The sequence below is a fragment of the Pezoporus flaviventris genome, unplaced genomic scaffold, assembly GCF_033815535.1.
Source record: "Pezoporus flaviventris isolate CSIRO_AGI_PZ_B2104156 unplaced genomic scaffold, CSIRO_AGI_Pfla_v1 ptg000023l, whole genome shotgun sequence".
Lineage (NCBI taxonomy): Eukaryota > Metazoa > Chordata > Aves > Psittaciformes > Psittacidae > Pezoporus > Pezoporus flaviventris.
Window position 1 is genome coordinate 10183380 of NW_026892571.1, and position 18329 is coordinate 10201708.

Sequence of the window (18329 nt, forward strand, 5' to 3'; positions counted from 1 at the left end):
TACCCGCTGGTACAGTGCCAGTACCCCAGAGAAACGATGCTGGGCTTGGCCCTGTTTAAAAAGGGAAAAGAAATCTGCCCCTATAATAACCACTGAGGGTGGCTGCTGGACACCCCCACTCCTTGTACCTCCGTGACATCCCTGGAGGAAAGGGGTGGGATATTTTGGGGAGCAGAATTAGCCTTGGGGACCTGCCAATTCTGTGTTCCCAAGCCAGTGGCAACATGGAACCTTCAGGTATAACCTATGCAGCCAGCTGGTGCCAAATTCCACTTTTCCGTGCCATTTCAGGAAAGATGAGCTTTTGCAGCAGATTATGGCGAAGTCCAGGTTCCCCTGAAGGAAGTGGAAACTGAGGCAGGGTTGCAGATAGCTGGTTGCCCTTTTTGCAGGTGAAGCAGGGTGGCTTTTACTCTGGGAGGTGTTTGGGGTGGGGTGGGAAGGGAAGATAATGGCTCAGGTGTGCCCTGGGTGAAGGTGAGATCAATTGCTTAGCAGAATCCCTGCAGCAGACAGATGGGGAGCACAGTGTGTGCGCCAGTGTCTGGGGAGTGAAGCAGATGGCTCTCCAGAGCAAGGTAGGTTTGAATTGGACTTTATTTGGGTTTCCTATGTTAGTAGGGTGCTTTTTGCAAAGTCTTGCATTTGTAACATGGTTTTTGCTAGCTGGAGAAGCCATTGAATGGAAGGTGCGGAGGTCAGGCTGGTGCTGGAGACCAGTCAGGAGCTGGTGTTGGAGACCTCTGAGCCTGGTTCTCTTAGTTGAAGCAGTCCCTGTTTTACTGTGTTTTGATGGTAGAAGTTGAAGAAAACTGCGTGGAGGAATAAGTCTTAGCAGGAGGAGCTGGTGGAGGTGAATGCTGTTACATGAGGGTAAGGAGGGGGGTGATTAACGTGTTGGTGTCTCACAGGGAGTGCTGTGGAGGAAGAGTTATGGCTGGGTTTTCCTTTCTTTTGCTGCAGTTGTGCTGCCCCCTTGTTGAAAATGTGAAATTTGATGAGTGTTCTCTGAAGCAGGATTGTTTTATCTCCCTTTTGCAGAGTTGCAATGGAATATGGAACTCACAGGTATCATGGCTTTCTAATTCTGCTACAAATCCCTTCCAAAATGGATGCATTTACTTTATGAAGTTGTTTGGACTTCCCAAAGGTCCCAACTCTGCAAAGTAAACTGCAGCCATCTGATTCTTTGTAGGGCCAAGACCTGGTTTGGGGATTTTCTTTTCTAAGTGATCAGGTTTCTGTTATCAGTGCACAAGGCACTGATTTCCTGGGATGAGAATCAGCATGATACCGTCAGTGAAACATGAGGTCCTCACAGTCCTTTAGCCTGGTCGGGTGGGTTGGACTTGTTGCATTTTGCTGTGGTGCCTTTCCCTGGGCCTGGTCCAGTGCTGGAGGGAATTTCTGGTGGAGGCAGCTCCCAGTCTGATGGCTGAGGTAGCACATTTCTCTGTGCCGTGGCTTCTGACGGTGTCTAGACAAGGGCAGTTACTGCTGGGCTGGTTACTGCCCAGTCATGTTTCCGAGGCTGACTTGGCGCTGATGTGGGCTCAGCCCTTGAATCACAAAAATGCAAGAGCTGAAGCTATGATTCCGATACCATCTCATGGCACTACCATTTGCACCCTCAGGCACTGCTACTACTGCTATGGCCTCAGTCTTGTTCACGCTGGACCAGATCAGTGAATTACTGATTGGGGCAGGTCAGAATTTACAATTTCACATCCTAAATCTGTGTTCTCATCCATGATCACTTAGGCTGTTCACTTTTCTCCCCAGGCTCTCCCTAATCCCAATTGATACTTGTCTCTGACTATTAATCCACTTGAGAAGTTACAATACCTGTTGTGTGATTTGCTTTAGACAAGTACAGTCAGAGTTCATGGAAGTGCTTTGTGAGAGCTGCCTCCACACCTTGCAGAGCTGATTCACTCCGGAGTCAGCAAAGGCTTTGGAGTCCTGTATCTGCTCAGGTTTTGTAAGAAGGCATCAAGGCTGAGAAATGAAGTAATGGTTTATCTCCCTCTTATGGCCAGATTCAGAATGGCTACGCTACAGAAGCTTTTTGGTAGGGAGGAAAGGGAGCAGGGAGTACCTGCACTTGTGAGCTTTGGTGGTGTGGACATGGGGAACCCTGACTGCTCGCAAGGAGTTAAACTGACCTCTCTTTAAGAAACCTGATAAAATATATTTTTCACTACAGTATAAACAGGAAAATATCTGTGAAAGAGTTAAACTGCTCCAGTACCTTCTGAGTTTGAACTGGTTTCCAGTTAGCAAAAAGCTCAGCAGAGATTGTAGCTATACCTTGTATGTTGAAAAAGAAGGTGCTGTTAGAAAACTTGGCTGGTAACCAGTGATGCCCAAGGTCCCAGAGTAGTGGTGCTCTTGAAGCAGGTGGCTTATGAGCAGCCTTGAGACCATGGGTGCTGCTCTTTCTCTTCCTACTGATGTGGTGAAAAGAGAGTAAAATGGTCCATTAAATATTCCAAGTATGGTTTCTAACCCTCCTTGTGCCCCTTCCTTTGGCCAAGATCAAAATGATATATTCAGAGCCCTCTCTTCCTGGCGTACTGGCTGTGCCTCATTAAAACCAGTCATGCTTGTCCTAAAACCAGGAGAGGAAGTGGAGCTGGATGCGGTTTGGGTTCAAGGCCTCTATGTTGTTTCCAGCATGGGTTCAGACTACTTTGGCAATGACTAGCTTGGTATCTGGGGCAGGGGTTGTTCTGACCCGCTGCCCTGACAGGGGCCAAGTTTGATATTTCTCTGTGCCAAGGATTCAGAGTTGTGGTTTGGACATGCCTTCGATAGGTCAGGATTATTCCCCTTTCCTGGAGAGGGGTTTTGTTGCCTGACCTGAAGGCTGGGAATCTGGGAATGTGTCACTCACTCATCTGGTGTCAAGATTCAAAACTGGTCTGGTTCCAAAATCTGTAATAAATTTTGAACTTGGAACTGCATTTCCATGATGTGGCAGTACTTGAGGGATGAGTAAGGCCTATGTACCACTGAGTGAAGGCAGCAAAGATGAGTGATCTAACATGTTACTCTTTCTCATTTGGCTGTTCTCCTTCACCAGATACACTTGAATTTAGGTGTTCAGTTACAGAGGTCTGATCTAACAAACCTGCTTGTGGTTCTTCAGGGATGGATTTGGAGACTTGGGTTGGGTTCACCTCTGCCAGAAGGAGACATCATGCTACTTCTAAGATGGGATGTGGTTATAAACATCAGAACTGTTGCTGGAAAATATAGGCTGGTTTAGACAAAAGCTAAATATATAATGGCAGTTCTGATTCTACTTCTTTTAGTGAAGTCTGCTTGAGTCAGTGTCTGACTTGCCAATGGACTAGATACTACTCAAATAGCTGATGAGGGCAGGGAACTGGTTGGGCTTGAATTGCTCTGTTGCTAATCTGTTTCAGGTAAAACTGGAAAAAGCATCTCTGGAGTTGTCACAGAAGAGCTACATAGATGTAGGGGTACCCTGCTCTTCCTTATTCTTCCCCCAACTTAAGATCAGGGTGGACTTTTTGCTTTACTGTATTTTAATCATATGGAATGTGGGATAATTCCTTTTATAGCCAAGCAACAGCTAGAATTTGACACATTACCTTTATATGCCCCTTGGTTGTGATTGATAAGTGCCAGGATGATTGACATGGCAACACAATCCTTCTAGGTACGTTTGTGGCTTTGGGTGGGCATTTTTCCCCCTTCATAGGGCTAGTGATGAAACTGGATTCAATCCATCTGCTTCCAGTTCTGGAGTCAATCAAACACTAAATGGCATAACAAAAAGCTAGTCTGGCCAACAAGATGTGAGTTTCAAGATTATTCTGTGGGACTTCAGCTGTAGTATCTAATCCTTAAAACTTGTATGGTAAATCGCACCTTACTGGTCTGTGTATCTATATTGACATGTGTATTCCTTTCATTCCATTTTCATAATATTGGACCTAAATACAGCATCTTACTCCCTCCCCACTCCAGAACTTACATAGGAGGGTAAAGTTGGCTTCCATTTACAGGCAAGCAAATAGGTAAAACAACAGCCACAGACGTGGCTGTAGACCAGCAGGACTCTGCAGAGAACTTGTACTCCCTAGTTCCTAGTCTAGTGTCTACCTGCTGAGCTAGGCTGGCTCCTGGGGGTCTGGACTCTGACGTTTCCATAGGGCAGAGCAGCCATGCTCAGGCTCATGTTCATGCTCGTGCTCATGCAAGGCTGGTTTTCCAAGAATGCAACACAAACTCTCTGCATGTTTTCTTTAAACTTCAGCTGGTCTCTTGTGACTGGGCAGAAGCAAATGCACAGGACTGGGGCCGGCAGAGCCAAGGAGGCAGAGAATCTTTACAGCTCCTTCACATTAATACTGTATCTGATGAAGAAATGCTGCAGTCTCTTGAAACTTATAAAAAGCATGAACCTATTCATCTGAGAAAGCAAATTCAAAGTACTAAATGACTGTCCAGGAAACAGGAACAGCCAATTTCAATGTGAGAAGGACTCTTGAGATCAAAGGGAAGGCCCATTTGATCCACTGAGGCTCACTCTCCTAATATACTGCCCTGCCCCTTCAGGTCCACAAAGGCAACTAATTGCTTCCTGAATTGCTCAAGTGTCTTAGACCTGTGTGCCTCACAAGGCTCTTCAGACTTTATTTACCATATCCAGTGTAGGGATGTAAACTGACTGATATGCTAACTTTAGCCCAACATCCTACTACACAAATGAACAATTTGAATTCTACAGTAGGTACAAACTTGTTCTTTTGTTCTGGTATAAAGATGTCTCTAGTATCATTTAAGGCTGGAATCCAGTTTCTATCAGTTGCCAGAAACGTTTGTATATAATCAAAAGGCACTACCTACTGTTTCTTCATCATTATAAGGACTTTGTGGCTTTTTTCACTGCCCCATTAGATGTAAGGCATGCACCCAAAGCTTGTTACTTCCAAGGCTCTGATCCAAACCAAGAACTTCAGAGCCCAAACATCAAAGACTATGATCCCAAATGTGGTTTGGCTGTCTAATATCATTAGGTGCCTCAGTTCTGATCTGAAAGTTCCCATAGTCACTGCAGTCATGCACTGTGCCTAGGCTGAGACCAACAAAGGCACAGCCCTACACACAGAGCAGTGGCACAGCATTAGTGTTTAGTTCAGAGTTTAACACAGAGTTTTCACATTCAGAGAGAGAACAACAGAAAAACCTCTCAACTACAGTGACTGAATCTTTTCTCCTTCACTCATCTGTTACAGCAGTTCTCAGAGGTAGAACACACAGGTTCAGATTCCTTCTTCACTGCAGTAAATCAAGCTCCACTCCCTACTTTTTAATGTCTCTGCTCCCTAAGTACTGCTGCTGTAATGCAGAATTTGTTCTCGGAACCCTTTTCACTTGCTCTTTCTAGACTCTTGGAACTTCTTTTTCTCCCTACTGCATAAATGGCTCAGTTTCAAAACAGTGGTCGAGACAAGCTACCAGGAGGTAAAAGACAGATCTTTTCCTGCCAAGAGCTGCCCTTAAGGCTCCAAGAGAAAATACCTACTACTGATTTGGAGAGCAGTCTTTAACCACCAAATCAACATGCAGTTGAGAGCCTTTTCCTCACATACCCCTCATCCTGTTTTATAGCAGGAACACAGACTATGAAAAAAGATTCAAGCCACACATCCCGAGTTTTTCAAACTATATCAGGAAGGTTATAGCCAGTACGTTACTGAAAAGTACAGGCATTTAAGTTCCCATTTTGACAGGAATGGAATAAAAATATTGATGGAAAAATCATGTGTCAGCAGGACTACACAGCACTGTGCAGAGTACAATCTTACTGCAGTGAAGTTCTCAGAGCTCTCTTGTGAAGGGTTTAAAGTACCAGGTGTTCTTGTCTCCATTTCTGCATGTAACTGTGTTGAGACGAGGTACTAAGCAAAGTAAGTTAGCTACTGAATTGAACCACAGCATTGATCTTCCCTACAAATTACCTGGTCTGAAAGGAAGCAGAGTATAGCAGGAATTGCATCTATTTGCATACAAGGTCTATGGGTAAGGCCACAGCTAAGGTATGTAACCCATCAATAGCAAGGATTCAGACATTGCTGTGTTATTCAATGACAGAAGCACATATTAGTTTCTTAAAAGACTGCTGTCTGAACAGAAAAAAGAATAGCTCTAGCCTATTGCCAAGACTGTTTTCTTTTCAAAAGGCAGAACATGCTATTACCATCACTAGCACAAGATTGAACTTACTCAAGATTTATATACATCATTAATGATGTGAGATAAAGTCAGTTCATTTCTTTGATACTTTGTATTTTTTTCAGAGACACCTTATCTGGATAGTAATACCAGTATCCATCTTATTTCATAATAACTTCTACTAATAACCCCATGTTGTCAGATGTGGATTCATCTATGAGCTGTGTAAAGCCACATTTCCACCAGGTTTCCAGCAATCAGGACTCCTGGATTTCTATAGTTTTTTCCTTGAGAATAAAAACCAAAACCAAAAACCACTCTGGAAAAGCTAGGAGTCAGAGATGGGTTTTGAAGTCTTTTATTGCAAAAGGTATGGACATTTGCTGGCAGAATACTTGATCACATTCTCTATTTGACTGTCATCCAGAGGACACTGCATGCATTCAAGCTGAAAGCATAGGACAGTTTCCACTAGGCACCTGAGAAATTTCACAGGAAAGAAAAGTCTTTCAAGTTGAAAGAGAGAAGTTTCAAACTGATCACCTACCCTGGTGCCCTTTGCTCCCCCCCCAGTTACCTGGGAAATAAGAATTAAATCAGCTATAGTCATAGCCAACTGTAAACATTTCCCTGCAATGCAACAGAAATTATTTACATAATTGATCCTGAAGTGTTCTTTCCAGTTTCAAACAGGAAATGTCTTTATTAAAGCAGGCAGTGCAATGAGTTGCACCTAACTTGGCACCTACTACTCAATGCTGCGCTATGCAGCAGAGGTGTATGATGCTTCCTCTTACCTGGCTTATATCAAAGCAAATCTGACAGCTCTTACTTGGTGTCTAAGAGACTATGCCACCCCAAAACATCTTTCTTCCCGCTCCCAAGTCTAGTATCATCTCAAGCCACTTCCCAACCCTCTTCAGACACCAACTCCCTTTCTCTTCCCACACCCTTGCCTGAAGGCATGATTAACAAGAATACATGCTGCTCTCTGTACTGCAGTTAATAACAAAAGTATCTTCACGCTTTGTCTACCCCTCCACATGCAGAACTCCAAGTGCATCTGAACTTCACTGATTTCAGTGCCTTCCCACAGGTCTGATAAAGGTTATTCATCTTTGGCAGACAGCATTCCTGCACCAAATGGAACAAGTAATCCATTGCCAATCTAACAGGACACGCATTTTGCAACGGCAGCTGCTTAGTAACAGGAACTCGCTGCAAGAAAAAAAGAGAGTTTAGAGGATGGTGCCTTCACAAATAAATGCATTTGAATAAAGAATAAATTAGAGTATATTAATTAACAGCTGCACTTAGCTGTAGGTTATAATGGACTTCAAATAACTTAAACCAAACAAGGTTCAAGGTACTAAGGCTGCAAGTCACAGATAACAATTCACAATTAACTTCCTTTCATGCAGCATGATTTTACATTCTCCAGCAAAGCTGCGGATTGTAATTTTCCATCAAGACAGTGGTTCCTCAGTAATAAGCATGTGGGCCTCAAATCAACACTATGATACAGGGCCTTAGCAGAGATGGGTGCATAGTCATTTGTGTTAAGACAGAGTAGCAGTTATAGCCCCCTGAGGTCCCTTGAGTTATTTTAAAGCCACAATGAACTTGTTTTCAACAAAGGCATCTGGAAAGACATAGGTTGATCTATTTAAATCAGTCAGCTTGGAACAAACAGTTATTCACTTCCAGAGATATTACCCTTAGTCCAGCAATGACAATTCAACACTCCAGTGTATGTTCTGAAGAACAGCTACCTAAAACTTTCAATGCGAAAGCACAATAACTCATCACCTCTACTTTCAGTTGTATTTCAGTATATATATTTTTAATCCATTTGATATTGTTCTAAATGTTATCCAGCCAATTCCATGAAAATTACTGCTGGATATGCTTTTAGTGGAATAAATGGCCTTTTGGCCTGATCCAAAATTGACACTGGAAGAGTCTAGTGTTCCTTGACAGCTGTTTTACATCATACCTATGTCTTCAGTCCTAATCTGTTTTTAGCAGACACTTCAGTGGAAGCAGCTCAGAATGACTGTGACATTGACAACATGCTGATGATTAAAGTGTTGTATTTTTCCTGGTTTGACAGGGAGGACATCTCTATCTTGCATTCTGCAAACTACAGAGATGAGGTACATGAAAGATGTGAGTAATAAATGCAGGGATACAAGACCTTTAGGAGGCATCCTGAGATGGAGCAGGAGGATCCTTGTTCTCAGGCTCTGGAGGAGGAGCTGGCACACTTTCCTCTTTCTTTTGTGCAGCCAAAAATTCATGAATTGCCCTCTCTATCTGGGGCCTGAAGATGTGGTTTAGTTTTGGATCCACCACCTGAGAAATAATTCTGTCCACTCCAGCTTCCAGCATTCCTGACCTTGAACAAAGACAAAGGAGTCATTCAGCTGCTCTGAAAAACTTCTCCCCAAACTCCTCCAGTAATTCTCCAGAGCCCTCCAGTCAACTGCAATTAGCATTAACATGGTGAGAACTGCAGCCCACTCAGTAGATCCTTAACAGGGGGCTGTTTCAAGCACCTATTTTCCACCCAACCCCCTCTGACTTCTCCCTACAGAATTAACAACTGACATCTGGTCCCCCAGGTACTCAAATGGCACGTTGGACAAGAGCCACTTTAATAGGGCTCATGTAGAAATGAGGTCAACATGAAAGCAAACAAACATATTTTGGCACAAACAAGGGAAACAAGCTATTCTGAGGAGGAGGGCAGGTGAAAGTGCAGTCTTTTTTTTTTTTTTTGGCTGTCTGGAGGGAGAAAAGGCCTGCCCCCTAATAACATTGCTGTCACTCATTCCTTATAACTGTTAGTCTAGACAGATGGGTATTAATTATAAAAACAAGCACATGTAGCATACAGAAAAGTTTCTGGAACTGAAAACTAGTAACTGAAGTGACTTATTACTTCAGGGGCTGCGTCAGACTCTTGGATTGTGGGGCACAGGCTGCCTAGCAGGCTTAAGTCATGTCTGCAAGGGAGCAGGGGACAGGAAATGGAGATGTTGCCTGCTGCTTGGAAAAGCAGCCACAAGACTAATAAGGCCATGAATGTTGTGAGTGAGTGGGTACAGGGTCACGGCACATCATGTCACCTCCAAGTAACAGCACACCTGTATGTATGCATGCAACGAAGGACATACACATCTGGACAGCCTAAGCACTCAGCCGTGCAACTACAGGAGTGATAGGGACCCTCCAAACTCCCTAATACTGTCTGCCTATGGCCTACTTAAAGGGAGCATGCTACATTCTTCTCATTACAGGCTCCCTGATTTAACATTTTTCAGTTGTCCACTTCATTCTAGTGGTAGCCTAACATGAAATAAAAGGAAGCATTTAGTGACAAATATGTCTCAAGGACAGGAAATTCTGTACTTCCAGTGAACACCCCCTTCTCTAATTACAGATTAAACAAACTAATAGTGATTTACAGATTCCATCAAGTACTCTGAAATATGGTTTCTTCTGTGTGTGAGACAATCTAATAACATTTCCTTATAAGCATAAAGTTCCATTATCAAGTTCCCTACTGCCCCTCTACCCACAACTTTTACTATTTATCTTTTATCTACGATTTTTAGTTAAAGAAGCTAAGGCTCCTACTTCAGGCTGCAGTGAATTAGTAGCAAGAGATAATAACCCTAAGTCTCTAAGCAGCATAGTTTAAGCTGGCTTTCCTGTAATGCTGGAAATGTAACATCTTGAATAGCTGTACAGAAGCTATCCTCTGCTGCATGAAATCAGCCTAGCCCAGTGCGATTACTGCCTGCTAGTGGTCAGAGTCTACCTAAACAAGCTTTGGCACTTCAGGATTTTTTCTTTAAGTGATGTAGGCTCTTTTCTGAAGATAAAGGTCATTCAGGTCGGTACAGTTTTGCCAGCAGGCACAGTGATGGCTATTTGCAGTAATAACTTGGCTAGATAGCTAAGTATTTCATCATGCTACTCGAACTCATCAACATACAGATTTCGGGTAAAGCAGTACTATAAGCATTTTAATGAGGCTTAAGACTGCACCCACAATTACAATGAAATTTGTGAAAGCACAAGAGAAACTGTCGTGAAAAACTTAAATCTGTACATTCTTACTTGACTTAGATATTTAGACATTATTTATGAAATAGCATCATTATTTTACAGAATGTTGCTTACTTACTGAATCACACTCTGCCTTAGCCCATTTCGTAACTGGTTTTTGTTCATTGCTGGATTCCATTCCTGTTTGTCCAGGTGGGTCGATACAAAGTTGTCTACTTTCTGCCTCAAATTTTGATAGGCTGGCTAAAAAAAAAGGAACAGGCCAGTTAAACAGCTTAATGATCTCAAAGAATCCCCTGCCAGAGTCCTTCATAATACACCTTTTGTCATGTACACTACTGTTCTCTGTCTGTATTCCCCAGCCTTTCAAGTTCTGAACAAAGGTAACCTTGTTTTACCTAAGAACACAACTAGTAACTGCAAAGAACAGTCAGTGTGCTATCATAATAATTCAAACAGCTGGGTAGACTGCCTTTAAAATTTTGTCTACTTGTAGTATTACTTGGTGAAATGCAAACAGCCCGTGCAGACAGGAATTTAACGTTACAGCAGAGTTCTTGTTGTCTGGAAATGCTCCATCACAGAATTCCAGGAAACTGGGCAAGTAATACTGTCACTAACAAAGAACTTGATTATTTGTTTCTGTGATACTAATAAAAAGATGATCAGAATTATGCGAGTTCTATCAGTGGAGACTTAATTCTAGTGAACAGGAAATGAACTAACAAACATATATAAATACATAGGAACCTGGTGCTGTGCCAGGAAAGGCCAATAAAGTGGCAACATTTGTATTTCAGAATTTGAGATGTATATGGGATGATGAATGAAAGGGCTGGTAACAGAGGTGCAGTATCTGCCCTGGGCAGTGTATATCTACCCTGGCAAAGCTGCTCAGTTATGGCTGCTCTGTGCAGGTGACCTGACAGCTTCAGGAATGCCTTTGCAATGGCCACTGGTGAGGCCTAGAATGATAATTGCAGGTCCCAGGAGTTTTGTTGGAAGTTTAAAGATTTTGGACAGCAAAACACCTGTGTTCACTTTTGATAGGGCAGTCATGAACAGCCCAACTTCAGTACTGCCAACAAATGCTCAGGAGCTCATGCTGTGACTGAGGAAGAAATTAGTTTAAAACAACAGCCTGAGAACATCATGAAAGAAAAGTTAAATGTTTTGGAAATGTGGGAATTATGCTCAAGAGGAGGGGTGTTCTTAAGGGAAACCTAATGAGGACTGGGCTAGAAAAGGAAGTCTGAGCCTATGCTCTGGTCTGTTTCTCCTCTGGGGTGCTGCTACCACCTCAAGCCAGGAGCCGCTCCATAGAGGCCTAATAAGCACCGACCGCAGGGCGGGTGTGCAGCCCCACCGCACAGCAGCTTCTGCCCGCCACCCTGGCGGCCTTCCCCGTCTCGGGGGCGGGACACCGTGCGCAAAGGGGAAGGGACGTGGATGTTCCTTCGGCCAACGGGAGCCGGGTTCCAGCGGTGCTGCCCTGGGAGGACACCCAGGGCTCCCTGGGGGCCGGCAGGCCCGCCCGGTCCGGCCGCGGTACCTTTGTGTCCACGTCGGCCAGGCAGTCCCTGCGGAAGCCGTCGAAGAGGCCGCGGCTCTTGAGCTGCTCCACGATGATGGCGATGAGCTGCGCGTCGCCGGGGGGCAGGGAGGCCGGGTCGGTGGCGCCAGGCCCTGAGCCTGAGGCCGCTCCTCCCGCTCCCCCTCCGCCGCCCGCTCCTCCGCCTCCCCCGCCGGGGGCTGCCCCGCCGGCGCCGCCGCTGTCGGACATGGCCCACGGCCTGCGCCCAGGGCCCGCCAGCGGCTGCGGCCCGCTCCCTCGCGGTCCCCGGTACTGCGACCGTCGCCTGCGGCGCGCTGAGTTCTGCGTAATCCTGACGGCGCGCTGCATCAAGGGGAGGCGAGTCCTCCCAAGGAGGTGCAGTTACAGGCCACAGGGCCGCTGAGCTCGCATAGCCACGGCCCAGGAGAACTACAAATCCCAGGGTGCAGCGCGACCGCACACCCACAATGCGGCGCAAGGGTGGCCGCGCTGGTTTCGTGACGCATCTTGGGAATTGTAGTTCGACAGGGTGCGTGCCGCTCCGGGTTGTGCCGCAGCGCAGTCGGTCAGGCTCCGCCGCACGGGTGCTGTCTGCGCGGAAGGGGGTTCCGGGAGATGCGGCTCGGTGGTTCGGGTTCCCCGTCCTCGGGAGGCTCTCAGGTTCCTCAGAGGATACCTGTCAGGCTGTGGCTCCGGTGGCGTAGTTAGCACTAGGTGTAAATACAGAATAGAGTTCAGTGGCATCATCCTGGATTTCCGCCGGGATCCGAGTTTCGCTCATCGCACTGCTGGCAAAAGGGAGGGCAGAATCAAAAGCCTGCCCAGTACCAGACCCTGCAGAGGGAATAAACAACGGCTTCTGTTAATGGGGCTTTCTCTGTTGTGTGTGCATAGACTAGGGGTGTCATTTATTGTTCTGTTTACATCTGCAAGCTACAGCTAGTGCATTAGTTTTATTTCTTTCCTACTCACACTGTAAAGAAGAACTGAACTCATCAGGATACTCCCATCCTAACACAGGCGGATAAGCCGTGTGCAAATGTAATAATACAGTCCTCCACAAAGGTGCACTGCGTGGGTGCATCCTCACTTTTTTTTCTGTATACTATTCAATGAGCAGAAGGATGGCAACAGTTTGCCTGCCACGCATTGTCCTCCTCTACCTGATTAAAATTCAGCAGCTCTCAGAAGCGGTTTAAGCTGTCCCTTTCCATCTGGCAGCTTTGAGGACAGAAGAGAGTTAAAAACGGTAGTGTGTACAGAGCCTGAGCTTCCTGCTGCAGTAGAAAGACTGTCCTTCCAGCCAGACACCTTGTCACTGTCACTAGTCCGCACTGGCTATCTCAAAGTGGGGTACAAAACCCCCACAACTCATCCAGGCACTAGGAAACATCCATGGAATCACATTCCTGCCGGACAGCTGCCAGCAGTGCTTCCTCCCCGCCACTTGTGACCAGCTCACCAGCACGGGTTTGCTGGCATCGCGCTGGCGCAGGCATTGCCCTTTCACATGGAGATAACTCCGTATAGGAATGCATTAATCTCGCTGTCCTGACCCCCCACCGAGATCCACAGGGACACTTGAGGGGCCGTGGGACGTGTCGCCTGGGGTTTGTTCCAACCCTGTGCTGGTGCAGGAGGCTCTGGTTGCTTCCCCAGCCAGCACGTAAACGCTTTACGAGATAAAACCATCGCATGAGCCTAGGGTTCCTCGTTCTGGAGTTCTCGGGGACACGGCCCTGGCTTCCTCCGCAGGCTGGGGACCCCGGGAGGGATCTGACGGCAGGGTCGGGGCAGGAGCCTGCTGACAGGAGCCAGCCCCGTGTCCCCGGAGGGGGAAGGCAGCGGCGGCCCCAGCAGAGGGCAGCGGGCGGCACCGGCACGTCCCGGCGTCTCCGCGGGGAAGGGACGTAATTAATCGATTTGCCTCATTAGGGAGCAAGCAGCAGAAGCCAGGGGATGGCCTCTCTCTGCTTGCGCACAACGCAGCCACTTAGGGTGCAGCAGCAGCAGCAAGGGAGCCAAGGGAAAGTTGGCTATTTTTTGAGCGAGTTTCCTGCTGTCCTGGGAAAGGCTCCTTCCCTCTGCAGCACTGGGAGAGGGCACCCCGAAGGCAAAACCAGCCTCTTGGTAGTGCCCCGCGTTCAGAAGAATCCAGCCCAGGGTTTACTGGGACTGCCACAAGTGAAAATTCCTCCCAGTTAACAAATCACTGAAAGAGACTCTGAGCATCCACATTGCAGGAGAGGTAAAGCCTCAGTGCAAACCTCTCATAGCCAGGATGTTTTCCGGCTGCAGCACTCAGAGCAGCTTCTTGCTTCAGTTAAATGCTGTCACTGTCCCCAGCCATGGCAGCTTGTCTGGAACCACCTCCTTGATAGTGCTAAGGTGAAGGACAGTGCTGATCCTGCCACGTTAGAGAAGCACTGCTCACGGTGCCTGTGTTAAGCCTCTTCCATTACTTGTAGGTGGATGCAGTGATCTGTTGCTCAGGATGGCACAAAGGAATGTGCATTTGATGTTTCAGGGCAGGGGGAAGGGGTAAACCTGGCAGTTAGCAGGGATAATGAGGATTCATCGGTTTCTCTTACAAGTTGGCTGGATATGTGATCTAAGGCAAGCAGTATTTCATAGTTTTGAGATCTGTAGCTGGGGTGTGAGAAGAACGTAGCATTTAATCTAATCTATCTGGGTATTTTTGCCCAGCATCATAGCACACAGGCAAACATGAAACTGTAGTGTCTTAGATGAAGCAGCCTATCCCCCAGGGAGGAGAACTGTGGACCTCTCCAAGCATCAGATCTCTAGTACAAAATTCATGATATCTGTGAATTCTCTCTATATTCGTGCCCTCAAGGAAAGCTTTAGGCAGTTTGCACAGTTCAGGTCAGTAGGACAGTCAGGAAGGGCGAAAACTTACCTGTTTGTTGCTGCTTTTGAAGACACAGTTCTGATGGTGGAATAAATGGTTAGGCTGTGGGGGAAACAGACTTGTAAACCTTAGGGAGAAAAGTTATTTGAGAAGAAATAAACGTGCTTAGAAAGTTGTTTGTATCAAAGTGACGATCAAAGCAATGATTTTTAGTCTTATTTTCTTATGTTACAATCCCTCTGAAACCTGTTCATTTGGTTGACCAGGGGGATGAGGATACTTAATCATAATTTCATTTTGTGAAGGACCACCCTTATGGAGTCACACTTTCTATCACAAATGACCAGAGCCAGAAGTCAGTCCTTTTTTTGTCGTCAGTGTTTGCCACCACAGCCTTTCAGGGTTCCTCTTTTCTCAGCCCTTGGTCTCAATTCCCCCTCCCTTTGCCGTTATCACAAGAGCTGTAACCCAGCACCTCTTTCCATGGAAATTCTGATATCGCAGGGAAAAAGTTACCCTCTGCTACAGCTGCCTACAAAGAGTTCATGGACACTGCAATTGGCTGAGGAAACCAAATTGTTCCCTAAAAGTGGTGTGAATGAAATCTGTTTTCATGGGTGCTCGATCCTTTCTGCTCCTTAAGGCTATCGCTAAAGACTGCACCGTTGTGTGTATGATCCTGTGGTGCAAGGGGTGGTGTGGTTGGCAGCCTGATGCTCACTATGCAGAATACACAGCAGTGGAGTCCTCTGTGATGACACCCATTTATGTCCCTGTGCACCCAGCTTCTAATTTTTGTTAAGTCTGTAGTAATGGAAATAATGTTGAGGGATCTGTTCTGGGGTATTTGATCTCTGCAGATGTGAGATTGTTCCCTTCCTTGGCAGTAGAGATGAGCTTTCTGCCTTTGTTCATGCTTTGGCCTGACACCAGGCCTGTTATAATCTGCCCATCTCCAGTGCTCAGGAACAGGTCAGCTGCTAGAGAGGCAGAAAAAGCCAACACACCACAGTATATCATAAACCCTCTTTCGTGCAGCATTGTTGGCTTTTGCATGTTTGACAAGGTTTCTGCCTTAGACAACATGTGCAGCTTTATCCTATAGGACCATTTGAGATACAAGCCCCTGATGGTGAGGATTTGGGGTGAGGGCAATCACTGGGGCTGGGCAGAGGGGAAGGTTCATTTTCCTCTCTTGAGGTTTTGCTGTATCGTTAAAAGACACAGACTGTATGGAAGAGACATAGTTGGCAGTTTTCTCTTCTTTGTCCTGACAACCTCTGGCCAAAAAATTAGAAGCCAGTTACTGAATCTAGTTTCTAGCAGCTTTGCCCTTGCCAATGATTAGACAGAGAAACCTGGAATATGCGGCTGTGGCCAGGCACTGTGTGTGCTGAAACACAGATTGAATTACCATGGGGACGAGAAGCAGAAGGTGAACCTACATATTCACAGACTCCCACTGCTTCTCTCACGTACACACATGCAGATTGCCAGCAACAAAAGGATTGAACTCTAGCCATTTTAACTGTAAAATTGTAGTGTTCAAGTAACAGTGCTGGGTTTCTTAGACTGGGCCACAAAGCATTGAAGGAGGACTATGATTTTCCATTACTTGTGTGGTTTGGGTATAGGGTAAGCAGCTCAGTGTATCTGGGAAAAATTCAATGTTAAAACTGTAATAGTAAATTACAAGGTGTATCAGTAATTTGGGAGTGGTGACTGTGAGCAGAGGCTGCCTGGGATGCATCTGGAATTGCAGACAGTGTTCTCAGTGTAAGGCTCAGATGCTTCTGTGTCCGTGCACTGAACTCTCAGTGCTCCAAGATGTCCCTTCTTACCAGTTTGCAAAACTAAATGCTGGGGAAGGATCTGGGGCAAAGAGAGACAAATCTCCTCTTCTGAAATGAGAAATCAGTGGAGTGTGAAAGAAAGTCTGGGTTAACCCCAAGAGAAGATTAGGAAAAGCTCAGTAGGTATGCAGGCTTTTCTTTCTCTGAGTGGAATTCTACCCCTGTAAATGTAACTGATTTCTATAATACAAAAAATAAAACTAATTTTAAAGATTGCTTTTCTAATATTAATGTAGGAGAAACCCCCTAGGAATCTTGCCATGCTATCAAAATATAAAGGGAAACCATTTCAAGGCCTGCTGGAATTGTGCTTTTAGCTCTGTTGCCCCAGCTTTGCATGCTCAAAACAAACATCTGACAGATGTGTATTTTTGCCACGGCAAGTAATGTCAGTACTAGTTTTCACCACCACCTTCTTCCATTTCCTCTGCAGGAAAAGCTTTCTGGATCGGAAAGGAGGTTACAGGAGGTGGAGAAGACAATGAATGGGGCACACTTATGCTCCACAATTCTGGGTCCTTGTAAAATGCTGCTGAAGCTGGAGTTTGTATCAAGGCAGCCTTAGCTTGTGCAATGCAAAAAAACAGCTGCTTCTGGGTAGAAGCTGTATGAAGCTGCCTCCCTTTCTCCCTGAGCTGGGACCTCCAGCAGTACAGACCCAAATCTGCTTTGCTGTTATTAGCAGGTGAGCTTTTTCCCTGGTGTGTTTGCAACCTAGATATTGCCCGATATTTCTGTGCATGAGAGCTATAGCGTGTGATTTAGTACGAGTTGACTATAAATCAAGGTGAATCCAGCAGTGGTGTCAGTGAGGCTAAATTTGCTCTTCTTCATTAGGAGCATACAATAAATGCCTGCTGGCTTTGGGCCACATTTGCCTACTTTTTGTAGGATTGTATCATTTTGCAGAAGTTCATATTCTGTTCCTTTCCTGTGGTAGGATGGAATACAGACCTAGTCCTCTGCACTGTGGTGGTAACTAGAGAGCAGTGCAGAAACCTCTGAAGTAGAGAAAATAACTTGCGTGAAAGTTTGGTGCATTCTGTGTCATCAGTTCCAAACTTGCTGTTTAATCTTTGCATCAAACTTTGAGCTAGTTAATGCAGCATTCGCTGGGTGTTTGCATGGATTGGGGTCAGTGCTGCAATGAACTTTCTTTGGCAGGCAGAGGAAGTGCCAGGGTTATTAGATCCCATAGATTTACAGAATGAACAGCTTGGCTACACAGGTGGCAAATTATTGCAAGAGTTGAGAAGTTGCAGGAATGTTCCCCAGCCCATAATTCTCCCCTGAAGAATGTGCACCATGCACCCAGCCTGCCAGCCTTTCACAGGATCCAGAACCTTGAAGAAAACATGTATTCCCTGCATGTTTGCCATTCGTGCCTGGCAATGTATTATCCATGGAACGTATGCTGTATGTACGACACACGTTCTCAACTCAGACTAAGGCCCAATGCTGCAAGTATGCTAATGGTAATGGCTCCAGTACAACAGATTCGCTCTTGAGGTTCAGATTTTATGTATTGCTTCCAAGACTGGGCCCTATGGCATTATAAATATTATTGGTGCAAAACACTATATTGCAATTTACATTTACATGTAGAGTAAACATATATATAGACACACGTGTGTGCATGCCTATGCATGATATACCTTTAGAAGTATCTCTGTATTAGAATAGCAGGTATATAAAGATTTAGACAGAATTTGTATATGACATGCCCATCTCCAGAATGCTGTTTTATTCTCTTTTTTGTGGT

General features: G+C 45.6%; 1 protein-coding gene across 1 annotated transcript; it reads right to left on the reverse strand.

Moving 5' to 3' along the window:
• Positions 1-6545: 6545 nt before the first annotated feature.
• Positions 6546-12205, reverse strand: BOD1 (biorientation of chromosomes in cell division 1). The gene is made up of 4 exons (XM_061456675.1): positions 11840-12205; positions 10406-10530; positions 8408-8608; positions 6546-7428 (listed from the first exon to the last, which is right to left on the reverse strand). Exons 1-3 carry the CDS (start codon positions 12188-12190, stop codon positions 8410-8412), a joined length of 675 nt encoding a protein of 224 aa, XP_061312659.1. The 5' UTR covers positions 12191-12205; the 3' UTR covers positions 6546-7428; positions 8408-8409.
• Positions 12206-18329: the final 6124 nt, after the last annotated feature.

Bases quoted from the DNA above. Each gene is read 5' to 3' on its own strand.
- BOD1 (XM_061456675.1), bottom strand. From the start codon at position 12,190: ATGCAGCGCGCCGTCAGGATTACGCAGAACTCAGCGCGCCGCAGGCGA. The intron at 10,531-11,839 runs GTACCGCGGCCG...CTTTTTTTTTAG, and splicing joins TGGCCGACGTGGACACAAAG to CCAGCCTATCAAAATTTGAG. The intron at 8,609-10,405 runs GTAAGTAAGCAA...TCTTTGTTCAAG, and splicing joins CTAAGGCAGAGTGTGATTCA to GTCAGGAATGCTGGAAGCTG.